The 26329-nt window shown below is 37.5% G+C and overlaps 1 protein-coding gene across 3 annotated transcripts in view; it reads left to right on the plus strand.

Moving 5' to 3' along the window:
* The window catches only part of LOC307169361 (semaphorin-3D), a 58828-nt gene extending 34554 nt beyond the window's left edge, over nucleotides 1-24274 (plus strand). For all 3 annotated transcript variants that reach the window (XM_079889964.1, XM_079889965.1, XM_079889966.1), the window contains 16 exons: nucleotides 10181-10341; nucleotides 12775-12837; nucleotides 13169-13288; nucleotides 13471-13564; nucleotides 14181-14309; nucleotides 15919-16061; nucleotides 16834-16948; nucleotides 17049-17118; nucleotides 17567-17711; nucleotides 18822-19044; nucleotides 19699-19787; nucleotides 20745-20786; nucleotides 20915-21072; nucleotides 21265-21329; nucleotides 22545-22678; nucleotides 22793-24274. In XM_079889964.1, the coding sequence (XP_079746090.1) occupies nucleotides 10181-10341; nucleotides 12775-12837; nucleotides 13169-13288; nucleotides 13471-13564; nucleotides 14181-14309; nucleotides 15919-16061; nucleotides 16834-16948; nucleotides 17049-17118; nucleotides 17567-17711; nucleotides 18822-19044; nucleotides 19699-19787; nucleotides 20745-20786; nucleotides 20915-21072; nucleotides 21265-21329; nucleotides 22545-22678; nucleotides 22793-23206 (2165 nt within the window). In that variant the 3' untranslated portion in view covers nucleotides 23207-24274. The remainder of the gene's footprint in view (nucleotides 1-10180; nucleotides 10342-12774; nucleotides 12838-13168; nucleotides 13289-13470; nucleotides 13565-14180; nucleotides 14310-15918; nucleotides 16062-16833; nucleotides 16949-17048; nucleotides 17119-17566; nucleotides 17712-18821; nucleotides 19045-19698; nucleotides 19788-20744; nucleotides 20787-20914; nucleotides 21073-21264; nucleotides 21330-22544; nucleotides 22679-22792) is intronic.
* The last annotated feature ends 2055 nt before the right edge of the window (nucleotides 24275-26329 follow it).

Consider the following 26329-nt stretch of genomic DNA (forward strand, 5'->3'; position numbering starts at 1 on the left):
TAAAAGGTACGTCTGGTCCAAACTGTAGTGAAGCCAGCTTCAGATGCCAGATGTTCTGTGCAAAGCGTTCAGAATGTGTTACAGGTCAAGGACAGTTCAGTCTCTGAAGCACTGCTCTCAAACCTACTGCCTACGTAGACAGTTGCCTTCTAAGGGGCCATTCGTGTGTGTTATGGCGTTCCAAAACAACGAAAATGTAGCGCAACAAAATGCAACAGAATGCAGGAATCTTGAGATGTGTTTAAAACGTTGTTGTGACGCTAGGCGCTAATGGCATCCTAACTGAAATGTTACTCACAAGTTTCTTATTTGAAACACACTTGATACGCAGTAAATCTGTGTGGAGTTCAAATAGAATTCGACTCAGTTCAGTTTGATGTTAGCATGTCGCTAAGCTAACAATGTTAAACATAAAAACCTAACGTTGTAAAATTAAATAAAGTGTTTAATCAGCCTTTTTTTATCAAAGGCTGTTAAAATTTAATAAAAATATATTTCTAACTGACTTATCTCATGGCGCTAGATGCTAAATGCTTCGAAGTTACTGATTTGAAACACTCGTACAATCCCAATTGATTCCAAGAGTTTAATGGTAGCATGTTGCTAAGCTAACAAGTATAAAAAAAAATATGTAACGCACACAAATAACAGAGCATTTTAACTTTTTTTATAAATGCTTTTCAGTACTGACTTGTCGCTTGACTCATCCGCCATCTTGGATTACATTTTTCACTGACCTTGTTGCATTGCATTCTGGGATTGCCTTCATTACAATGAATTTGTGCAGTGCTGCCTTTGAATTTGAACTTCTTTGAATACCAAAAGCATAATGCTTCAGGCCACCTTAAATTGCTTCCTAGTTAGGGAGCTCACTAGGTGTTGTAACATTAAAGTGTATACACAATGTTTAGTTCATTAAGTTTTCATTTTTACTCCCTGGTCAAGCTTTATTTAGTTTATGTGGAACAATTCTTGGGTCTTGAGTCATTACAGATGTGCCAACGGCGATCAAAACAATCGTTGAAAGCCAAAACAGCAAAAGGAATAAATAAGCAGCTATGTTTTCCTCACCACTTAGGATATATAGGGCCTCAGAGAGGAAACTGAGTAAAGTTTATTAGCTTTTAATACGTCACTCTCACTTCAGGGTGACTACCTGAAAAATTTGGCATGGATAACCGTACAGTAGGCCAACAGAAGTTAGCTTGCGTGATTCTCCGACAGATTGATGTTGTTTTGCATAGACACGCATCCCTTGCTTTAGCAGATGGAAAAGATCTACATGTTCAGGTCCATGTTGGGTTTTTACTCTGATTTTGAACAGTTTGCTTATTCAAGTGGTCGGACGCAGATGCAATGGCATGGAGATGTTCTCTTGATCTTCCCCTTACAGAGACTTTTGCCTTTCCAATGAGCTTCTGACCCTTGGCATTCCTGTGATTTTCCCATCACTCAAGCTTTACACCCAATCAAAAGCCAGCAGCACTTGATGAAATCCGAGATAACGAGGGAAACGGACTCCCTGCTGCTTGAGGAGTGACAGAATCTGTCAATAGAGTCCCTCCTCCGGCTAATCAGCCATCTACTATAATGAGAGCTCTGTTTCAAACGCTCATACCCATGGAGAAATTGAATAGTCTGATTAAAAGCATTCACGCAAGCAATGCCGGTCTTTCTTAAAGGGACAGTTCACTTAAAAATGACAATTCTGTCATTATGTACTCACAGGTTATTTCATATGACAAATCAAAGTGGCTCGGACTGTCAAGTTAAAAAAAAAAAAAGCCATGAAAGTACATTCCGATTGAACCACACTGTAAAAATGTTTTATTAATGTTTTGAAAATAATATAATAAATGCATATTGTTGCAAAATGTTGTTATGATATAAATAATGACAGTAATGAAATAATGATAGATTATATGTTTGGGTGAACCGTTCCTTTAAAGTTCTTGAGTTTCTGTCTTCAATTAGAGACACACTTCCTAATTTCTCAGAAGTGGCTGCTTTGAAAAGTTTGTTACAGGTGTTTGGCAGAGTCCCAGCGATCCTTTCTGTTTGATGTGCCCATGGATTAAAAGCAAATGTTCGCAATTGTCTTGCGTCGGATACAAGACAGAGCGCTTGAGTTTTGTGATCTCTTGAGACTGTGAACTCGCCAGCACCCCATTCCAACGTACAAGAAGCAAAACAACTCTGGACTTGATTATCAGGATTTCGCTTTTATTGATATTGGATTCGTAAAGATACTTTGTCGAAGAGCTCAAAGTGGAATAGAATTCTGGGTGGGCTAATTGCATTTCCAAGCCTAATCCACAAGTTTCAGTACGTAAAGAGGAACGGTAATCAAGACATCACCTTTGACCCCTTAAATCTTTAAGGTTTCGGCAACTTGGCCTTTGAAACACTTAACTGAGGCTGAACAAAAGGTGCATCAATGTCAGATAGCTGATGTACTGAAAGACCGAACAGTATCTGACAGTGGACAAATTGGTTGCCCATTACTTTTTTTTAAGCTCCACATAACGCAAACCACATTAAATATCAGTCCCACTTCAGAGGTCTTCCCATTCTTGACTGGAAATTCAGCAATTATTTTAAAACCAAAAACATGTAGCTATGTTCCATATTTTTTGTGCAACCCTACAATAAAATAACAAATAAAAATCTGGCGCCCAGAAAAGTACATAATTTAGACCCTTTGTACAGCATGACAGGAAGACAATAAAAAAAAAAATCAGTCCAGTTTTTTACACAATTGTAGTATTGACTGTATTCATTAACCTTGAGCATCCCTGTCATCCAAGTAATATATATCTATACCTACAATTCAATATTTTGTCCTAGTTAACTAGTTAGTCGCTGGCAAGCAGTGTTGTTATTGTTGACTAAAATGATTATTGATTGGTAATTGAAATAAGAGTAAAATAAAATAAGAAAAAATAGATGAAAAAGTTAAACAACAAAAGTTGAGTACTAAAGATGAAGCATTAAAAAAATTGAAATGACAAATTTAGTGCTAAAGAATGATAAATTACTAAAACAAAATAAAATTTAAATATGAAAATGCTAATTTAAAATCTGAATAAATACTATAATCATTTAAATAATACTATAATGGCACTGCTGCTAAGTGACAGCTTAATTTAGGCTACATTTGCAAACCTGTTATCAATTCTGATGTTGTTGCTTTTTTAAAGATGACGAATTGTATGAATTAATTTATTTGTAACAAAAAGCACAAAAAACAGTTTTTTTCTAAACGTCCTCAATATTATTAACAGCACTGTACAACAATATATGATCAATGAGTTATGACAAGGTGTTTTTACATTGCTTTAGCTCATAAGTTAAGCAATTTTCAATGTTTTTATGTTATGCAAGATTCAACTAATTTTTTTTAACATCAGTTAAAATTAAATGTAAATTTAAGTTGAAACGACCTAAACATCCAAGTTGATTGTACTTAAAAAAATTAAGGCAGCAAAAAAAAATGATTACAGTGAGGGTGGAAAAAAAGGCAAATATATTTTATAAAAGTAAGTAAAACTTATATACTAAATATATAACAATATAATGTATACTATATATATGTGTGTGTGTGTGTGTGTAAACTTTTAAACAAGCAGCTTTTTTCTGAATTTTAAGCTCTTAAAGTTCACTAGCCTTTTGTTGAAGAAGAAAAAACATGTCTTTTCTTAAAAAAGATTTTAAACCTTTTTTTCTGACATTGTCTAAACAGTTTGTTGCAATGACATGATGTTCTGAACAATCAAATAAATATCCGAAATGATTGACAGAAAGCTAAACACATTAATGGATAAAACAAACAATATAATGCACAACTTTAAACAGTTGATGTCCACTTGAGTGGTTGAAGTAAAATGCCCGGAATCAATGGCTAAATATCTTGAAAATAAACAACTCAGCAACTCATTAAACACTCAACATCAAGTAATAATAAAATACATTGTATTACTGCGAGTGCAAAATGACTTTCAGCATGAATGGATCGTTCAGAAGATCTCATGATTCCAGCTGTATCATGTCGACCAGATGTGCATGTCAGTCTTGATCAGAGCCGCTCTGTGTTGAAGATCTCAAGCCTGAACGTCTTTTATCCCTAATCATTTCATCAATCACAGATCAGTCAATTAGCATGCTAGTTTAGTTGCTAGCACAACGTCATTGTTTCCAGTCACATGTTCAGATATGATTTACTAACTGTTCCAAACCATCATACTATAAGCAAACGTCATTGACTTGGGTCAGTGCTTGGGTGTTTTATGATTGGGACACATTAAAGCAAACCATTTCCTAACAGATTCTGGCTAGACCTGCAAAACTCTTTCATGCATTCATAAGACTTGATGTGAACCTGTACACTGGCACAGCATCTTAACAGCCTGGAAAAGTCTGTCCATCCAGCTGATAACTGGACCCAGTGGACAGGGTGGAGTCTCAACCAGATGTGTCTTTGAAAGAGATATAAGGAATGGAGTTTTTTGTGGCCATGCTTGTTTTTAAGACTAGTAATGAGAAGTTGTGTGTTTAGGAAGTGGGTGGGAAAGGGGGATTTCTTTCTCATTTATCAGGAATATGTGGGAATTGTTCCTGATCCAGCGCATGACACACGAGCAACACATGCTAGACTCTCAATAGCCATGATCTCATACAAAGGCTGTTTCTTTGGTCGACAATAAAATAAAGATGTCTAGTAAGATTGCGTAATGCAAACTGTGAACGCTCTAAATGAACTCAGACCCTGTAGCGAACAAAACATCACAGGAGAGGAACAGATGAGCTTCTAGCATTTTGGATTTAACTGAATCCGCGTATTCAGTGGTGGAAATGGGCAAAATTCACTGGGTGGACTCTATTTTGAAAAAGAAAAAAAAATAGAGGTCATCTGGCTTTAGTTGACCTTTCAGATGTTTAAAAACCTTTATTTAATTATTTATTTTATGTTTCATTGAACCCCCTGGGGTCGGCTATTGCAAATAATAAAAACAAAACGTTGTGTTTTTTGCATCTGCGTCCGTAAAATATAAATAAACATGATGCTCACGCATGTATTTCTGGATTAGCCTACAGTGTGCGTTTCTGGATCTGTTACTGTTTTTTTTTTTTCACTCGATACGTGTAACGGAAATTCGGTTTCGAAATCCGAAAAGCTCTTTTCGAACAAAACAACCGGTTTAAGATGGCCATTTTTTTATTATTTTAGACTGGATCATTTCAGCTACGTTAATACAGCTTACCCATACGAAAGTTTCTGTTATGACATCTGTTAAAGTAACGGTTTCTATTCATTTTTTCGAACAATATTACAGTTCATCATCCAAGATTATTTATTTACCTCAAGCGGTCTGTTTTGAAGTTCTGTGAGTAGTAAGAAAGACGCGCACTGATAGAGAAGCATTTCCATTGGCTGCAGTCTGCAGGCATTGGCCAATAACAAAAGACGACATAGCGCAGCCAATTTTACAGAATGCCATTGATAAATATCAATATCCCTCTAAGTTTTTATTATCATATATTGTGCTACGTTTATGTAGCTATTATATTGTAGATAAAATATAGTAATCGTTACAATTTCCACAAAAAAAAAAAAAACTATATATATAGCCTATATATAACCATTTTTTTCCCCTTTCAACTGGAACACCGTCCCCCCTCGAAATTCACTCCCCACACTCCGTCCCCCCGCGTCCGTCCCCCCCATTTCCAGCCCTGGGCGTATTAGAAAACTATGTAAACTACTCACTCCTTGTTGGTATTAAATGTTTTGGTCGATCGGATCACAAGTGGGCGACGCTAAATACAGGTGTAAACGGGGTCTAAAACGTTTTGAGCTTGTCCACTTTCAACCACTTTCAGAGGTAGACTGAAACACAATAGACCGGATTGCTTTTGTAGTGTAAACTCTCATGGTCGAATGTGTTCAAACAGCCACAAAAGACCATCTACTCTCCTCCTACTGACCAAATGCGTAAATATTCATATTCAGTTTCAAATATTTCAAATTGAACCCTAGTGCATTAGCATTCATCTTACGTCATCACAAACATGCACGGCGCATGATAGTAACGTAACATACAACAATAACAGAACGTGGTCAATATATTGTGTGTTTTTTTGGCGCTATTATGCTCAGCTGAGTAAACGACACTTGGGTTTACTGTATGTGTGTCGGATGACGGAGGCTTTCTGCTGCTTGCAAACAAAATCTTTTGAGAAAAAACATCGCAATCGGCTAAAATGCTTGCGCAGGTTGCTTTCTCATTCACTCGAATCGCGGCACAGTTCGAGTGCAACCGGTACAGGTAGTCTCGGGTTCAGTTCCCCTTTGCGATCAGGAGTCCGAATGACCGCTTTCACATTATTTCCAATTTTTCATGCATACCGTGCCCTGCTCTGAACTAAACTGCCAGAGTGAAAACACCCTTAGTGCATGTTAGAAATCAGAAATGGAGAGAGAACATTGTGCTTGGTATGTTTTTGTCTTCAAACCAAACTTGGGTCTTAAGCCAGCAAAGTTGAAATCGGTCTTGCTAGTGCTGTTCCCATAATGTTTACACACTAAACATCAGTTGGCGGAGAGTAGGCGTCTTTTGTGGCTGTTTGAACACATTCGACCACATGAGAGTTTACACTACGAACGCAATCCGGTCTAATGTGTTTCCAACTACCTCTGGAAGTGGTCGAAAGTGGACAAGCTCAAAACGTTTTAGACCCCGTTTACAGCTATTTAGCGTCGTCCACTTGTGATCCGATCGACCAAAACATTTAATACCAACAAGGCGTGTAGATTACATAGTTTTCTAATACGCCCCTCATTCAGTTAAATCCAAAACGCTAGAAGCTCATCTGTTCCTCTCCTGTGATGTTTTGTTCGCTACAGGGTCTGAGTTCATTTAGAGCGTTCACAGTTTGCATTACGCAATCTTACTAGACATCTTTATTTTATTGTCGACAAAAGAAACAGCCTTTGTATGAGATCATGGCTATTGAGAGTCTAGTATGTGTTGCTCGTGTGTCATGCGCTGGATCAGGAACAATTCCCACAAATTTCTGATAAAGGAGAATAAATAAATACATATATATGGAGTGTTCGATTTTCTTTAAGTTTATTAAAGTTATATTGCATTTGGATCGCATTCGCCTTTCTTCATCATCTTTGTGGACCAAAACCGTGACAATAACTAAAGAAATACAGAATAATTACAAAAGAAAGAAATATATATTTGTATAGTAGTACAGTATAATATTGTAATGTTCCAAGTTTTAAAAAAGAAATAGAAAAACAAGAAAGCGGAGAGCTGTTCAACACCGAACCAGATCGAAATGAGATCTGACTCTACTTTTAAGGCCAGGAACAGTGTGAATGCAACGAGAACTGAAAAATAATCACTTTTTGATTCACTTAAATTTGGTCTAAGTTTGGTTCTTTTAAAAGGAGTCAAGTTTGAAAACATCCTTTTAGATTTTTTTGTATTGAGAGTGAAAAAATTTAATCAAGAGACCAGTAAGAGTCACCTAAATGTGAACTCTCCATATGAAATGAGCCAAATTCCCCAAAGAACAGATTCCTTCCGGAAACACTCTAACCGAGCGCTGGAAGCCGCAGTGGAAAGGATTCCTGCAGGTGCTGTGACTTGTGTGTTGGCCTTCGTGCTAAATGGGTTTCATGATGAATAGCATCAACATGCCCCAATTATGAGATTTATTTTACTTGTCAGTGAGAAATCACCTTGTGTCATCTAAGAATTCCTTTAATGGTGAGTCATGCAATGTGCTGCTTTCATGAAGTATGAAAACTAAAAAAGAAAACTGAAGCAGGAAGAGATGTGAAATATAATCCAGAAAGACATTTGGCTTGCATTAATCACAGATCCTAATTGCATTCATTTGCATTACATATGTGGGCGATTCAGTAATTAACTTTACGTGTTTTAATGGATCATGTTACTGGATATGTTTCTTTTTTAAAGGCAGCATGGCAACTTTTTTCACAGAAATAGGCTTTATATTTTATAAATGTTACAACCTCATTAGCAAGCAGTGGAATTTCCTCACACAGGTGGAACTTTATCATGGCCTCTTCATGTCAGTTAACACACACACACAATTTGTCTAAACGAGGACATTTCATATGAAGTATATTGTTTTCATAACCATAACTTTAATAACAACAGAACATGTTTGATTTTTTTGAATAAAAATATAGTGTGAGTTATATATGAAGTATTAGGCAATGCTAATTTAAACAAGATGATTAAAATCATGGTCATGTTTTATTTTTAAAACAAATGTTTCTTTTGATATTCCCGTTTCTTAATTGTTTTCTTTAAAATAAAAAATAATTTGTTAATATATTAATGTTTAAATTTAAACAATATAATAATATTGCATTCATTTGGAATTGATTTGGCATTAAAAGAGTGGTTACTGTATTTGTAATTGTACTTATTAATCCATTTTCTACTTGCTTTATTTGTCAATGATGTTGGCTGCCTACAAATTTAGCTGGAGGTAGATTTAAAATAGTTTATATCACACTATTTAAAGTGGACCTATTATGCTTTTTAAGGTGTTCAACTTTCTTTAATGAGTAATGTTGCTGTTTGAGCATGAAAAAGGTCTGCAAAGTTACAAAACACAAAGTTTTTCTCTATATCAGTGCGCACTGTTTCTGAACTCCTTGAAACGCCTCTATTGAAGCGTCTATCTGGGAAAAAACATGTCACAATATTCCTCATTTAAATAATTCCCGCCCAACTCATACGCAAAAATAGGTGCAAGGCCTGGTTGAGTTAGTTAGTAGTGTGCTGAAACTCACGGTTATGGTAAGGCGTTTGACATTTCCAAAACACACCTGAAGCGCTTGACTAATCACAACACACTGGTCAGCCAACCAATCAGAGCACATTGTGCTTTTCAGAAGGAGGGGCTTTATAGAGACAGCAACTAAACAGAGCTGAGTTTCCCAAATGCATCATAGGCCTAAGTATTGTAGAACCATTGCTACCAATGGTCTCTACGTCCAACTTAACCCAGAGCGTTACTGACAGACTGGGAAGAGAGGTGCCGCAACAATGTCAAATATGTGAAAAATATTGTGTTTTTGAACATTGAAGCATGAAAACCTATTCTAGTATAGCCTAAAAACAAAACCAAGACTTTGTGAAAGGGCCTATTTATCTCAGAAAAGAAAAAACAGGAAAGCAACATCCAGATGCACCATTTAACCTTCACCTTGGTGTGACTGGACCAAGTAAAGAATGCAGTCTCTAGACCTTGAGCTATTTCCTGTGCAACATCTCAACTCCCTTTCATCGGCAGGGTGTGCGGCTAAGAAAACACCTGTCAATGTTTATTACCACAATCCTCCTCTAATGCCCGGCACCTCCAAAAGCTGGACGTTCTGCTAACTCAAGCTGCTTGTCGACGTGTAATTATGCACACTTATGCCACATATGTAGGCCCCTCGTCCCACTGGAATTGTGGGTAGCAGGAGTGCAGCTGTCAAGGAACGTGTTCAGGGTTAATTGGCTTTAATTGGAAGGGTTGTTTTTCCCTGCTTAAGCACCAGCGAGGGGGGTTTGCAGAGATGTGGACGTGTCTGAATGTGTCTGTTTGAGAATGCATCATGTATAATTATGTGTGAATGTCACTGTAGGGGAATATTGATACTTGTAACCTGAAATGTGAGCATGCCAGAAACCATTTCTGCATATGATTGGCATATTTATTTGACATATCCATCAAAGATCAGAATCACTTCACAATGACGTCAATCTAACAAGTTTCAAACTGCAACACAATCCTTCTAAAATGAGTCATACACTGATATACAAAATAAAGGTTCTTTATTGGCATTGATGGTTCCATGAAAAACTTTAACATGGAATCTTTCCATTCCACAAAAAGGTTCTTTAAAGTGGAACAAGGTTCTTAGATTTTGAAAGTTCTTCACATTAAGGAAAAACTGGTTCTTTTAAGAACTGTTCACTGAAAGGTTCTTTGGGGAACCAAAAATGGTTATTCTATGGTATCGCTGTGAAAAAATCATTATTTTTAAGTGTGTAGCTTTCGATATTCTAGTTAAAGTCACGTGGTACTAGAACATTTGGGAGTTCAGAACAACTAAACAAACTTTTTTTTTGTTGTCTGTCAGAACTGAGGTCGAGGAACGGCTCTGCGGTGTTCTGGGACGGTGGTGAGGCGGGAGCGTACCAGGCCTTACTGCTGGATGAGGACCGCGGATGGCTGCTGGTCGGAGGCCGAGACCACATCTACATGCTGAACTCTGACAGCCTCACACAACCGACACGCAAGGTCAGCGCACGCAAATACCTCAATCTGACAGCGCGTGATGTCATTTATAGGCCGAGAGGATAAGGGTCACGAAAGTGAAAACAGAGCGTGATTACAATGCATTACTGTTCACATGAATCTTATGAAGTTACAGGATTCCGTCTAAAACTGCTCCACCTCATGCACAGAAAATGACTCGTCCCTCAGTAAAAGTGTATGAAAATGCATTTACTAGTATATTTACAATTGCAAACTCAACAAAATGTAAACTATTTTATCGCACTGCTCTATATATAAAGTTGGATATTGTAAATACAATATATTTGCATAAAGCAATGTATACTATATAGCAAATTACAACTGCTTGATTGTTCATATCATCACAAAATGTAAAGTATATTATCGCACAGCTCTAAATGTGACTATAAGGCATAAAGATAGTATGATATTCTAAGCATTAACATCAACATTTTCTGTAAAGAAAATCTTTCTTTGAAACAATGTTTCACAATACACATTGTTTTCTTTGAAACAATGTGTATTGTGAATAAATATACAAATACACTGTAAAAAAACTTTTTTTTCTTTTGTCAGGTCAACTTAGATAATTCATGGGGTTCAGATAACATAATATTTTGAGTTTTGTTGACTAAACCAATCTCCTTTGTTGTATTAACATTGTATAAATGTTTTATTTCAATTAACTTTAAGGCAACCAGGTTACTTACTTTTTTAAGTTAAACCAACAATAATTTTTTTCAGTGTAAAATTTAAAAACTTGCTAGCAACACCGAAAAGCAAGGCTTTTAACTGTTATTATTGTATGTTTGTTTCATTAGTATATTCCCAGCTAATATGGAATGTTCCCAAGGTTTTGTAAATGTTAGGACAAAACATTCTTAAAATAATGAGACGTTCTTGTAACATTATATTATATCTCGTAATGTTGAGAAGAAAACGTTGTTAATCGTGTTTTAAACGTTGAGCGAACATTCAGATATAACGTTCTCATGACGTTTTCAAAACGATAAAATGGAATATTCCTCTAACGTTCACATAACCACGAATAAATGTTCTTTATACATAAAAAACTATATAATATATAGCGTGCGCTGCAGTTTTGTCGTCTGCCGCTTTAAATGCTCATGCTCTTTAAAACAGGATGGATTCTGATTGGCTGTCAATGTTTTTTATCGTTCATCAGCTGAAAAAAATCATTCTAAAAATGATTCCAACGATATCGCTTCTCTGTGAAGTTATCGTTATAGTTGTGGTGTGGACTCTGCTATTCGTTTATATTTAGAATGATTTATAACTATCTTTATCGTTATCATTATAGTCCTTGGTGTGAACGGGCCTTTCTATTTATATTTATATCCAATCTTTGAACTCAACTATTATAGTTAACTATTGTAAACACACTTTTTGTTAGTTTTTACAAACGGAGGGACAAATTGAAATTATTTTCTGAGGCAATTGACACAAGTTTAACTGAACACAAACGCTAGTATGTACGCCAACCGATTTCGTCAACCGAAATATGCATTGAAATGTCAAACACTGATGCAGGCTATAGTATATATGAACTTTTTCTACAGTTTTCAGGTCAACTAGCATGTCCAGTTTAATAACACAGATATTTGAAGGTATCTCTATCGCCCCCTTGAGTACGGGGCTTAAGTAAAGTGCTTGCAATGTGTTGACAAGGCATTCATATCTACATCTACATTTACATACTTCAGGCCTAAATTCTCCACTACACATAATCACATCTAAATAAAAATTACATTTGGTTCAATATTAATTGATTCTGTCTTTTATAATAGTGAAATACCAAAAGATGCCTGTAAGAAATTGTGAGGTTAAATGTAAGGTCATGGCACAGTCATTCATACGTGATCTTCATAAGAACTAAAGCACGGCAGGTTCTCGATCTTCCAATTATATCATTATGTACAGTGTGCTGATTGCCGGCTAATGATTAGGTCAATACCTGCACATTATTTCCACATGGAAATCATTACAGTTTGAGAGGCATGCAGATTGTTGAGTGATGATGGTATTGCGCCAAGGAGAGTTAATCAACTCAATACTTGTTCCTCACATTTTTTACAAAAACATTAATGTGATGCACAATAAAAAAAAATAAAAAAAGGGGTATATGACATTTTAGTAATAATTATTACTGGGCCCCGGATTTAATAATATATTTTTTCCTTTAAATATGAAACAATTATTCAAACTTATGGTATTATTAAACTGTTTATAGTACATTTAAATACAGTATATTAATATATTGTTGAGTGTTTAAGCATTTCTCTGCTTTACAAACAGCCCAACTTACAACTATAATGTGTTGTTTCGTTATGCATTATTTTCTGTTCTTTGGAAAAACTCTCTTTTATCGTTAAAGAATTCCTTGGGGAAACTCTCTTTTATCTCTTTTATTTATAGATTCACTGGCCAGCTGGACAGGAACACATCGAACGCTGCAAATATGCAGGAAAGAATCTATCGGTAAGACGCTACAACTTTAAAAGGGCACAAATGGAGAAAAAAGCATTCAAGGACCCATAGATGCCTTTTTAATAAAGTGATCTCACAGACCAAGATAAGAATAAAAGCTGGGGGGAAAAAATCATATTTATAGCTCTATGGGGGGAATATTTCAAGTTGAAAAGTCTTAAGGGAGGGCAAGTCTGAAGTTTTAACATAATTCCCCCAGGCAATAACAGGCAAAAAATCAGTAGGTGCATTACTGTGTGATTTAAACTGCTTCACATCCACCTATCCTTACAAATACTCTTTAAAATCAGGCTTTTAATCACATACCACATGTATCTCTCAGATGGACTGTGCCAATTACGTGAGACTCCTACAACCCTTCAATAAAACTCATGTCTACGTATGTGGAACCGGCGCGTTCCACCCACAATGCACCTACATTGACCTGGGACACAATCTTGAGGTGAGCAGTCAATCTTTTTAGGCCTTTAACCAGTGTGAAATGCAGTAAACACATTTTAAGCTTGTTATCTTGTACATATGAGCACCGACTTGGACCCAACAGAGGCTTATTGACCATCATAGCTGAACTAATACTGAGGGTAATGGTGCAAACAAAGTGACAGTCTTGTCTCTGTGTCCTAGAAACCAACTTTCCGGCTTCTCAGCCATGTTGGAGAATCCGGGAGAGGAAAATGTCCCTTCAGTCCGCATGAGACATTTACCGCCCATCTGACAGGTGAGTTTCCTGACCCTACACCCTAAACACATTGTCCTCAAAAACAACCCATCAGCCCTTTGCAGGCGGTAAAAGGAAAAATGCACAAAATTGTGCATTTGTTAGACGTACTCCCATGTGAGTCACTGATGAATTAATCTGTATAGCTCCGGACCAGATGTTAGTTTGCACGGGGCAATTTGGAAGTTCCCAAGTAAACAGATTTGTCACCCATATTTGTCTCCAATGGACACTTACGGTAATAGGCAGTAATTCAACAACAACAAAAAAAAGGTTAAAAAAAATTGCCCAGTTGCTGTTACAGTGTGGTCAGGAAAAGAAACCCAGCTGCAAAAATGTATAATATATTTAGATTTTTTATGACCCAGATGGTCATAATGCATAAACCATATGCTACCTAATTAAAGGCTATTACTGCAACTGGAGACCTTTTTGACCATTTAATGATGCCTCTGGAATAATCGAAATTTCCTTTTCACACAAGCTGCTGTAAAACAGAGTATTTTGACTAAGGATCTGGAGTCAGAGGGTAGAATCATTAAAAATGAGCTATGTATCATAGAAAATCATTTGTCATTCTAAGTCTAATGTGATTTTGTGTATATACTCACCTTAGATGGGGACCTGTACGCTGGGACGTCCGTAGACTTCATGGGAACGAATGCCGCCATTTTTCGCACATCTGTGCATAGCAGCAATCAACACTATATCCGCACTGAAGCTTACCAGGACCACTGGCTAAATGGTGAGAAGTGAAATAAAACATTCATTGTTTTTTATTGTGTATGCAAACTGCATGAACTTGGTTCCCAAACTAGGATGGTAGAGAAAGTGATCTAGTTTATATTTCATTGACAAATAAACAACAACTGAACACAATAAAAATGTTCATATCACAATTATAAACAATATTTTGTGAAAGCTAACAAGCATGCATAAGGGTCTAATGTACCTGGAGACAGCATTGTTTTGGATTTCCATTAATCTCAATGGTAGTTCCTCAGCTGCCAAATGCAGCCCAGAAGTACCTAACCTGGATGCTGCCATGTTTATTTTTTCATACAAAAAAACATATACTACATGTACTACACATTTGAAATACTAATTTCTTTAGTTAGCTAACAGTTAACTAACTTTTTGGATACTGCCAGCAAATTAGACTGTTAGATTAGTGTATATTTAACTGATTAGCTTTAGCATACTGTTATTAATTAGCGTCTTAGCTTGGCATTCAGCTAATATTAGTCTGAGTAGCTTTCAAATAGACTGCTAGCTTAGATACCATTGCTACAAAAAGAAATGTATAAACAGCTAACAAGAGAAGAGTTTTTTTAAGCCAATCGCCTGTGGTATGTCATGTGACTGATCAGTGTTTTTTGCAAATAACTCTTATTTTCAGTGTTGGGGAAACTTTTAAAAATAATGCATTACAGTATTGCATTACTCCCTAAAAAAGTAACTAATTACTTAGCATTACTTAGTTACTTTTTTTTGTAAAGTAATGCGTTATGTTACTTTTGCATTACTTTTTCTCACTTGGGCTGGTCTGCTTGTTTGTTTTTTAATAACAAAAACTATTTTGGGCAACTGTAAAGGCCATTTTATGCCAAAAGTTAAATGAATAATCCTCAGGCTGAAGGAAATGCAAATTCACACCTGTATAGTAGAGGGCGCTGCTCAAACCTTCCAGCTGTGCTGCCATTCTGGATCACAGAATAAGAGGACTCATGAGGAGAAAGTTTAACACTCTTTCTTCAGCATTAAAAAGAAAAATTAAACATAAATGTGATGTTCATCTAAAGTCATTTTTGCTTGTATAACTGAATTGGATCATCAAAAGTCACTAGCATTAGTTAATAAAATTAGTTTAAATCCATAAATTTGTGTTGTTGAACATGTTTTGCAGGTTTGTGTAATATTCTGAGCTTGCATTTCACTGTTTTTATTCATTTTGAGGAATACTAAACCTCTTAACATGGGGACAGGAGAGCTATCAGTCAATAAGTGCGAAAACAAAGTAGGGTGCATTTTTTATTTAAAAAAGTAATGTAATGCGATACTTTACTAGTTACTTGAAAAAAGTAATCCGATTACGTAACTCAAGTTACCCCAACACTGCTTACACTGTAATATATATCAAGCCTTAGTATCTCAAAAAAAGTGTCAGGTTTTAAGGATGTGTAGTGATTTCTTCTGAAATACGAGAAATAATACTGGTATAGAAATGTTTGGCAGTGAATAAGAAGGAGTATGTTCTGAAAAGTTTGCAAATCACTGTTTTGGGGAGCTGGTGCTGCCTAATTAACTTGTGTGACTTCCTCCACCCTCACTCTGATGCCAAATTCTTTTCACAGAGCCAGAGTTTGTGGGATCATATTCCATCCCTGACACTCACAGCTTGGATGATGAAAAAGTCTACTTCTTCTTTAAAGAGACCTCCGTCGAGTCCAACCAGCTCGACAAGCGTGTCTACAGTCGGGTGGCCCGTGTCTGCAAGGTGAGTGCCAAGTCCAGCGCCGTAATGAGCCAATAAAAACATGAAATAGATCCAAAAGACCTTTGTTTGGTATGCAGAATCAATGAGTCTTTTGTAGGCATTAATGAATGGACGTGTAGGCCTCGGTATCATCTGTTGCACACTGATGTATCTAATAATGGAAGAATGAGGTGTTTGTTTGAGAGTAATTAAACACCAATCTAGCAACAAATCTAGCAAACTAGGTTTTCAGTTCAGGGTTATCTTATCAGAGCATTCTTGAAGTGCTTTAAATATTTCAGATATTTTACGCTATATTTGTTTGTTATGTATAAAAATGATATTTTCTTTTGAGATAATGTCATTGCTTAAGGCTTGAATACACTACATGATTTTTGCACCAATTTTAGGATAGTTTGGCTAGTTGCCAAAAGTCTGATTTTGGTGATTTTTCAAAGAAAATCGTGTAGTGTATGTTGGGCACAGGCAGGAATCGAATGTTTTTAGCTTCAGATTATGATTCCATCCAACATGTTTGATATTTTGAGTCGATTTTAGAACACATATTGTGTTTCATTTGTCATGCATCTCCTATAATGAGGCACAGGATGTTTCTGTGTGAGTTTGGTGTGTTCGGAAAGGCTTAAATGCCTGGTAGTGTGTGATCCTTAGTCATTTAGTGTATTACGCCCAGTTTTTCCTCTGTAACAATTTATAATGTCATCAAGTGTATGATGCCTTGTGTTTTAAAAGTTGTGTAGTGTATTAAAATCAAGCTCTTGGTGTTCATAAGAATGACATAGGAGGAAAACGAAGCTTGATTAATCGTTGGAGCACCTTCCTGAAGGCCAGGCTGGTGTGTTCAGTATCAGGACCTGGAGGCATGGACACACACTTTGACGAGCTGGGTATATTTACACACTCGAATCACCCATCTGTTATAGTCAACATGAACTTCAAAATTCACCCTAGTTATACTGTACTTTCTGCCCATTTTTTTATTTTTAGAGGACATATTTCTTTTGGAGACCAAAGATCCACAGAATCCAGTAATCTATGGTGTCTTCTCCACTTCCAGGTAGGTTCATTACTTGGAAAATCTGTCATTCATTGGGTCACCACCCCATAATCCTCTTAACTTTTTAGAACGACATTCCTGTCAATGTTATATTTGTTTACCTCAATTTCTGCATTGGCTCCATCCAAATCAGCCAATCCGTCACACTCATTCTCATTTAACAAACCCTTCAGGTTCTCAGACCTCCCTTGTTCGTTCCAACAACCTAAATCTGATTATCTCAGTTTATCTTGTGAACTGACATCAGTATCAAAACGCCCCTAAAATCAACAGTCTGGTCACAGGATGGTCTCCGTCCCGCCCGATCCATCTAGAACAATCCGTCTCGGTGCTCCCACCCGAGGAATGGATAGCTTGAGGCCATAAGGGGGGGTGAAAGGTCACCAAACTTGAAGAACTCTGTTATTCTAACCTGGCATTTGACTAATACATGTTTCCTTTTCAAAAGCTCCGTCTTCAGAGGTTCAGCCGTTTGCGTCTATACCATGGCCTCCATCCGAGCCGCCTTCAACGGGCCTTTTGCTCATAAGGAGGGGCCTGATTATCGCTGGATGGAGTACAAGGGGAGGATCCCTTATCCACGACCAGGGACGGTGAGTTCTCAACAGGGAGGAATTATGTTTGGCAGGGTAGAGAAGATATTTCATTTGGAGGGATGCTTCTTTTTGCTTTCATGTTGACAACTTGAACGACTTTGGGTAGAGTCTAACTGTTACCTTGATGCTGCTATCGCAAGTGCATGCAATATTTGAGATCTATGGTTAGTTCTGGATTGCAGAAGTGTTGGAGCAGCTTGGAAACCATGCGGCCAGTCACTCCTTGCACTAACTGCACTGGCTCAAGGGGACCGTAAAAGTGTCGTCAAGCACTCTAGGGGTCACGTGTCTGGGCAGTTTGTGAAGTGGCTGGAGTGTGGACTTTTAGTGGTGAGGTCTCCAGAAGGAAGTCAATTATCAGGGCTGTGAATTCTGCTCCATTAATTGTCAAAGTCACAACCACAGAGTTGAGCTGAACTCTTGAGTAGACAGATTAACCTTTTCAAATTATGGGGTTTAATGACTGGAAGGTGCAGTTGAGATCATGTTGACACTAAAGGAACCTACTTTAGACTCATTTTACATGTAGTAGGAAAATGTTTCTATTTCATTCAGATGCCATGTTCATCCCTGCTGAAAAATCCAGCATGAATTCATGTTGGTTCAGGCTGGTTCATGCTGGTTAGAGCTGGTATAGTGCTGGTCTAGCGGATGACCAGAATAGTCATGCTGTTCTAGAGCAAAACTGAGCTGGTGTAGCTGGTCCACCAGCTCTCCCGCTTCCCATGCCATGTTTGCCAGCTTTACAAGTTCATAACAGAGGTTGTAATATTAGATTTAACTTTGCACAGGCAAGGTTAGTAAGCAAGTTTATCATACCAGTTTCATGTTAACACTTACTGTATAACATACACCGCTTTGAGGTTTTAGATGGACTCGCTTCAGTGGGTAAACTGACTGACAACAGAAGATTCCTTTAAAACTGTATTGCTCAATATGGAAAAATAAGAATTATGATGCTTGCTGCACTATGATCTTAAACAGTGGCCAAAACCCACATCTGCACAAATGTTTTCGACTATTTTTACCTTAGTCTGTGACTGTTATGCCAAATTCTCCACAGGGTTCCAGAATATGAGCTTAACTATGTGTCCTATGTCCCTTCAGTGTCCGAGCGAGACCTACGACCCATTGCACAAGTCCACCCGGGATTTCCCAGACGATGTTGTGAGCTTCATGAGGGCCCATCAGCTGATGTGGGAGCCAGTGGTGCCCATCCACAAGCATCCCGTCTTCACTCGGATCAACGCACCCTACAAGCTAAAGAAGCTTGTGGTGGACAGGGTTGATGCAGAGGATGGCCAATATGATGTCTTACACCTTGGCACAGGTATGTTGGAAAGTGGTTAACATGTTCAAAGAGCGAATCTTTTATACTAGTAAAAAGTGTGACAACTAGCCCTGGTGTTCCAACATCACTTCTTATAATTGGTTCTATTGTCGCATCGCGCCATTCGCGTCAGTTGTAGACACAGTGTTAGACCTAAATTGCACTACAAATGTGTAAATCTCCTAGATAGGCTACCAGATCCGGTAAACACTATCAAAGATGTTCCCATGCTGGTCAGTGGTCTTGTTGCCTGGGATCATCCCAACATTCCGCAGTGCCAATGTTTCTTTTCCTGTCTAACATTTGTCCTCCTGGACTGATGGGTGTGTGATTTGAACTCTGCCACATCTAAGTGAATCATGTGGGACAAATAGATTCTCTGTTCAGGACAAATTTGCTTAACCTGTGTGTACAGAGAGCAGATTTGCAATTTTACACTGTGCAGGACTAGAACAGTGCAACAGCTGCCAGCCCTCAGGGGGCTGGATAAATACACACGCCAAAGGCCAGTGCTCACTTACCATGGTAACTAAGGAAAGGGTGCATTATGGGAAATATTTAAAGGTTAAAGTTAATGTGAATATCTATTTATCCATCCATCATCTGTCTATCTATCTAGTGAAATCTCACACAGTTAATCTTCTGTATCCCCAGATGATGGCAAAGTAATAAAGGTGGTGTCTGTACCTAAAGAGAACTGGGAAACTGAAGAAATCATTCTAGAGGAGTTGAATGTCTTCAAGGTAATTGAATAAGATCAAATTCTCTCTCTCTCTCTCTCTCTCTCTCTCTCTCTCTCTCTCTCTCTCTCTCTCTCTCCTCTGCTGGTTTGTCATGCCATCTGCTGGACTCCCTCATGACCCCTGACCTTGGGCTCTTATTGGTTGTTGTTTTCATGTCAAGCACTTCCCAAACAAAAATAACTCCTAAAGAAGTAAAACAGATTGCTCTAAGATTTCCCATGGCTGTCTACTTAAGTGACCAAACCCAGGGACAGGAGAGGCAACGTCAACTCAGAAATATTGATTTGTATTGATACTGATATACTGATACTGAATACTGATTTATCTAAAACTTAAGACAATGAGGAATGTGTCAGTTTTGCTCTGTGGATGGAGGGAATGTACGCAATCAAAAGTCAACTGGTTAAATATGAGATTCCTGGAGAATTTCTGTAGTATAATAATGGATTTATAATAGCATTTAGCTTAGAGTTATCATTTCTTAAAAATATATGTAGGCCATGCCACTCATGTGCTATATGTTAAGTCTTCTATAGTCAGACAATAACTTTGTGTGAGGAATTTACAATTTAAATTATTCACTGAATACCACTGCATCCCTCAAATCTCATTTGTTTTTGACCAAAACACAAAGAATTGGTATGTACATTATGAATAGCTAGTATGTCAAATATCAGTCAAACCTGTCAGGAGACATATGATAGCAGACATTGCCCACCAGCATCCCACCAGCCATTTGGAGAGCCAGAGTCGTTTTAAGAGTCAAGGCTCATTTGCTGCTGTATATGAAAGAGAAATGAACCAATGGAGCTGAAAGCTTTAAAACATTCACAAGGGCCTGTTATGATGAGCTGCTCTTATTCAGCGCCAACAATGCGTGTCGTCCCCCACTTTGTTCGGGAGTTGATTCATTTTGTGTGTTGACATTTTTCTTCCTCTCTTTTTTTCGTTCTGTAGACTCCGACCCCAATACTGAGCATGGAGCTCTCCACCAAGAGGGTAAGTGGATGTGTTTGGTGGGTGGTCACTTAATAATGCTATAAGGACTTAGCTTTAACAACATTATGAGCTTTATGATTCTGCAAACCTGTCACATATCCTCATTTTTTATTTGATTTCTTCTCTAGCAAGTGCTGTTTGTAAGCAGTGATGAGGGTATCGTCCAGCTTCCTGTGCAGAGATGTGATCTCTATGGTAAAGCGTGTGTAGACTGCTGTTTAGCTCGAGACCCATACTGCGCTTGGGACGGCTCCTCCTGTACTAACTACTTCCCCAGCAACAAAAGGTACAACTTATTCTACTAGTTGACATGTAGTTACAAAGTTATTTACAGTTAGTTGAATGTCTAAAGTGGACTATTGAAATAAAGCAAAAGCTTATTTATTATTGACCTAAATAATAATACTGAAAACCACCAGCAAACCTTTGAAATAATGCATCTGAGGGTTGGGTCCTAATATCCTCTTGTGGTCCGCAGGCGCGCCCGGAGACAGGATGTGAGGTATGGAGACCCCTGGAGCCAGTGTCAGGACATGAGAGACGGTAATAAATCACACTATGTTCACGACTCTTCACCATCAGGTTGTATATGATATTGCCCAGTCCTGGAAAAAAGAATGCACACTACTCCCTCTAGTGTGCATAATGGATACTAACACATGCTAAGTGTGCACCATTTCAATATGAAATACAAACTGATTCTGTTTACTTTCTTAATGCAAGTTTTTGCTGTTACTGTGACAAATTATTAAAACATGTTTCAAAGAAATAAAAAATCTTTTATGAAGCTAAATACCCTGATTTTTTCATTTGAGCAGGGTTTAGATGAATATGCTGCACACTTTCTTCTCAATAACAAAATAAATGCAACAATAATTACAAGGAATGTTTACATCTAAACATCAAAAAAGGCGAAACGTTTGGGAAAGTTCGCTTTGGCCAAACAAACTTTCATTTGGCCTAATTTTGTTCGAAATTATGTCACCCCAGTTCTTTAATTTCTCTGGAAGTATATAAACACTTTTTGTCTGTTGGTTGAAACTCTCTTCACATCCTAATAGCAAACAATAATAGAAGTGGTCTAAAAATTAGAACATATATCTTCTGTGCAAGTCTGAGGACCAAAAAACATTTCGTCCAATTATTGCATTCGGTCCGAATGCAATGATAGGATATTCTCCCTGCCTGTCAGCATATGTATTTCCATACCTCCACGCACATGCTCGCGCAGACATCACACCTCATCAGTGCTTTCTATAAGGCTATGCGGGTTGTAGACAGACGTTAGTCACTGAGCACCACAAACAAACAGCATCCGCCTTTACAGTTCCTCCTGAACCAAAACAACGATCTTATGCTGCGTTCATGTCATGCCATAACCGTAATTACAAGAAGGCAACCCATGACGTTCTACTCAGAGCTGTTCACATCCTAAGACTCGGATTTATGCGTTTCTGTCAGCGCTATCAATGCTGAAATTAATCTGCAGCAGTCAGGTGGTACAACTTTGTCTGTAATTTGTTTACTTTCATTATTATTGTACTCTAATGTGCTCTGAGACACGAGGTAGTTTAGTGTCTCTCGTCTTGTGACTCTTTGCAGACTTTGCTGTGTGCATTCAGGAGTTTTGAAGGAGGCGTGGCTTTGGAGATGCTCTGAAAGGAGGGAGGGATCTTATGCTTTCAATGCTAGCTCACTATTGCTAGCCTCTCAGAAATTGCTTACCCTGCCTTTAAAAGTGTCCATTCCTCTCTGCAGGTTCAGAGCAGCCTGAACTGAAGACGGTATACGGCGTGGAGACAAACTCAACCTTCCTGGAATGTGTCCCACGTTCACCACAAGCCACAATCAAGTGGATAACTCAGCCAAACAACAACCAGAACAGCAAAGAGGTCCGTCCACATCCTGTTATTAGAGAAGATTTCATCGTAAACATCTGTAAACTGATAAGTGGATACACACTTAACTCACTTCTACACTAACTCAAACCCCTTTCTGTATCTCAGTTGTTTCCAGGTGAAGAAAACCTCATCCACATGCAACGTGGACTTCTCATCCAGCAGCTAACGTCTGCTAACGCTGGCCTGTACCTCTGCGTAGCCTACGAACACTCGTTCTCCCGCACGCTAGCCCGCTACGAGCTACACGTCATCCCCCAGAACAACATGTCGAAAGCGCAGAACACCCAAGCCGGAAATTACGCAGCCTCACCGCGAAGCTTAAAGGAACTACATCTCATGGGAGTTAGCGGGCTAACGGCTGACGAGTACTGTGAACATCTTTGGTACCGTGAAAAACGGCGACAGCAAAAACTTCGCACACTAAAGTGGAAGCAGGTGTCTGAAAACCGTAAAGCACGAGTAAGGCGACAAAATCCACCCTACGAGCCTCTAGGCGGAGGTGAAACTGCAGACTTTTGATGAAAAGGAGAGTGTCTTTATCTGGACAATTAGCATCTTGTTTGTAGCTTAACAAAGGCTACTTCCAACTAGCTGCAACCACCAATTGCTACTAGCACAACAACAAAAGGCTACAGACCTTGAGAACTGTATTATTCTTCATTAAGTCCTCTCTTAAGTTTAATTATGTAGCCTGTGCTAGTGTTAGCATGTAGCTGTAACACAGTATAACCAAACAGCCTGTAGCTGTGCAACTATGAATTTGTGCAATCTGGCATCGAGCTAAACACATTTTGCATTCATTTTCTGTAATATTTTCATTGTATTTCTTTTCTTGAAAGACAAGCATCTATGCTAAATGCTAGGTATGCTTGGAAAGCTAATACTGAAAATGGACAATCTAACACGCTGCCCTAAGCTAACGGCAGTGCAAAGATGAACTGACTTCTCTTGCTTTCACTAGGCATGTAGATTAAATAGATCATTGATATTATATTTGGACTCTTGATAGTCAAATGTACAAATTTGTAGTTTGTTCTGACAACAGCAGGTGCCTCCATGTTCAGAGGAAGTTTGCCCAGGATGAACCCTTCATGTTTCCTTCCTTTTCAAGAACAATCTCTTCTGCTCTTTCCTGAGAACATCCATGAGTAAATATTGTGTTTGTTTTATGACTTCTTTGCATGTCATTTTGTAAAGAAAAGCTCTCCACAACAGCTCAGCTCGTCTCTCGTGTGTACAGTTGTCTAAAATGTGTTCGTGTCGGAGCATCTGGGAATGGTAAATAGAGGATGGCCTCCATGGATTCATCAAAGGGCTTTTTTAATTCTTTTGACTGCCCATGAAAATGACTTCCAGGATCCTCAGGCCTTTGTTCTTTTCTTCCACATCTGAATGAAAAGATGTCATTGGCTCACGGTGGAATCTAAAAATAGGTTCATTGTTGATTGGTTAAAGTGGTGAGTTAGTTAAAGCTAAATGTTTTCATGTTCGTTGATTGAATAACAGAGCTCACATGTTGGGTTACTCGAGTTAATGTACGTATAATGTATTGTCATATATGTATTGAGAATATATTTTCTGGCTATACACCTATCAGAAGAACCATTTTTTTATCTCTGAATTTTTATTTCTAGATTTTGAGCACAAAAGTGTATTTCTGTGATAGTGGTTGCTATATATTTAAATTCATAATACATGATTTAATAACTGTACACTCTACTATTCAAAAGTTTGGGTTTAATTAGTTCATTAATACTTTTCTTCAGCCAGAATAATTAAATGAATCAAAAGTTTTAAAAGAATTCTATATTTCAAATAAATGCTGTTCTTTTGAATTTTTCATTTCTAATGTATCACGGTTTCCACAAAAACATTAAGCAGCACAACTGTTTCAACACTGATAATAATAGTAATAAATGTTTCATGAGGATCAAATCATCATAGAGTTATTTCTGAAGGATCATGTGACACTAAAGACTGGAGTAATGATGCTGAAAATTCAGCTTTACTATCATAGAAATAAATTACAATTTAAAATAAATAGATTTAAAAATGGTAGCCTAATAATATTTCACAACATTACTGTTTTACTGTATTTTTGATCAAATAAATGCCGCCTTAGTGAGCACAATATACTGACATACCCATTTTTAACAGTGTATTTTTGTTTAATGTCAGTAACAGCATTTTTAAACTTTTGAACGGATATGTATGTATGTGTATATATCAATATGATGGCAGTTACCAGCAACTGCGTATGTGGCCTCAGGGTATTAATATCTATGATCAGCTATGAAATACTTCATACAGAAACTATTTTAAACCCCTGCAACATTTTTTTTTTTCTTTTGAGGTGAATAAAATGGTGACGACTATGAAACTCAAGGCCAAGGTGAAAACATTTGGTTAATTCACACATCCTGCTGTGGGTGAGACTTCGTGGTTCATTGTTTGTGGTGCAAAGCTTTTACTGAGCTTGCCTCAACTTTAATTATAAAGAAATGTTAGGCACACCACAAATATTGAAGATCACAGATTTTTTAATGGTTTCTACAAACCCTAATATGTATTAATATTTACCTAACTCAGCATACTGAAAGAGTGATGGGGACACAAGAATTGGCGTTAGCAACTGTGGCAAAACAACTAACTAACACATTCGTTCAAGTAATCATGCTTTGACATAATGTATCACTGTTGGGGCTGTTCAGGATCCATAATTTGAAACTGTTGTAGGTCCATGACTTGAGGTGGTTGTGGATATTCGTTTCTGCAATCAACAATAAACTTTTACTAGGCCTGAAAAAAAAAAAAAAAAAAAAAAAAAAAATAGTAATAGGCTATTTTCTACCCGCTGCTTAAAAATGGATAGAATGAGGGTTAAAAATAATATATACTGAAAATCTACTATTTTTAACCCTCATTCTATCCATTTTTAGGGAGCGGCTATATCATTTGTTTAGCTTAGTCAAAATGAACAAACAAAGGAAAGGCTGCTGCAAGAAAGTTTACCTTCAGGAAACTACAAATGCTGTCACGGTTTATCTGTGAATATAAATGAAGTATGAAGAAGTCAAGTGATTGGAGCTTTTTGAAGCACTGAATCAATTGAACCAATAGGTAAAATGATTCACTGTTTCAAAGCGCTCGAAACACCACATGCTGGCGGCACCTGCTGGTCAGAACAGTGTAATGCAACGAAAACTCAGCCCAAACATGTATAGGGGAGAGTGGGGTAAGATGAGCCAGTTGGTAAGTTGACTCACCCCATTTATCTCGGCAACTGTATACTTTTATTGTCATGTGACCATATATTTTGGAACCACCCATTATTTCTGCCAGACTGTGAAAAGGAGAAGCACATGGGAGGAGTGGAAGGCACCCATTTCTACTTAAAAACCTGTTTTTGGCTTTTTTTTTTCTCTTATCTTGAGGACCACGTGAGTAAAAAAAAAAAAAAAATAAAAAAAAAATAAAGGCTCATCTCCCCACTCTCCCCTAATGATAATGCATGTATAAATTGCCTTTTACAAGCCTATTGCAAATGTTTTCATGAAAATGTAATCTTTAAAATGTAATCTACTAATACCATTAAATATGAAGGTTATTTTTCTGTTTACTCTAAGCGCGTTTATCCGTTAC

The sequence above is a fragment of the Squalius cephalus genome, assembly GCF_949319135.1.
Source record: "Squalius cephalus genome assembly, chromosome: 13".
Taxonomy (NCBI): Eukaryota; Metazoa; Chordata; class Actinopteri; order Cypriniformes; family Leuciscidae; genus Squalius; species Squalius cephalus.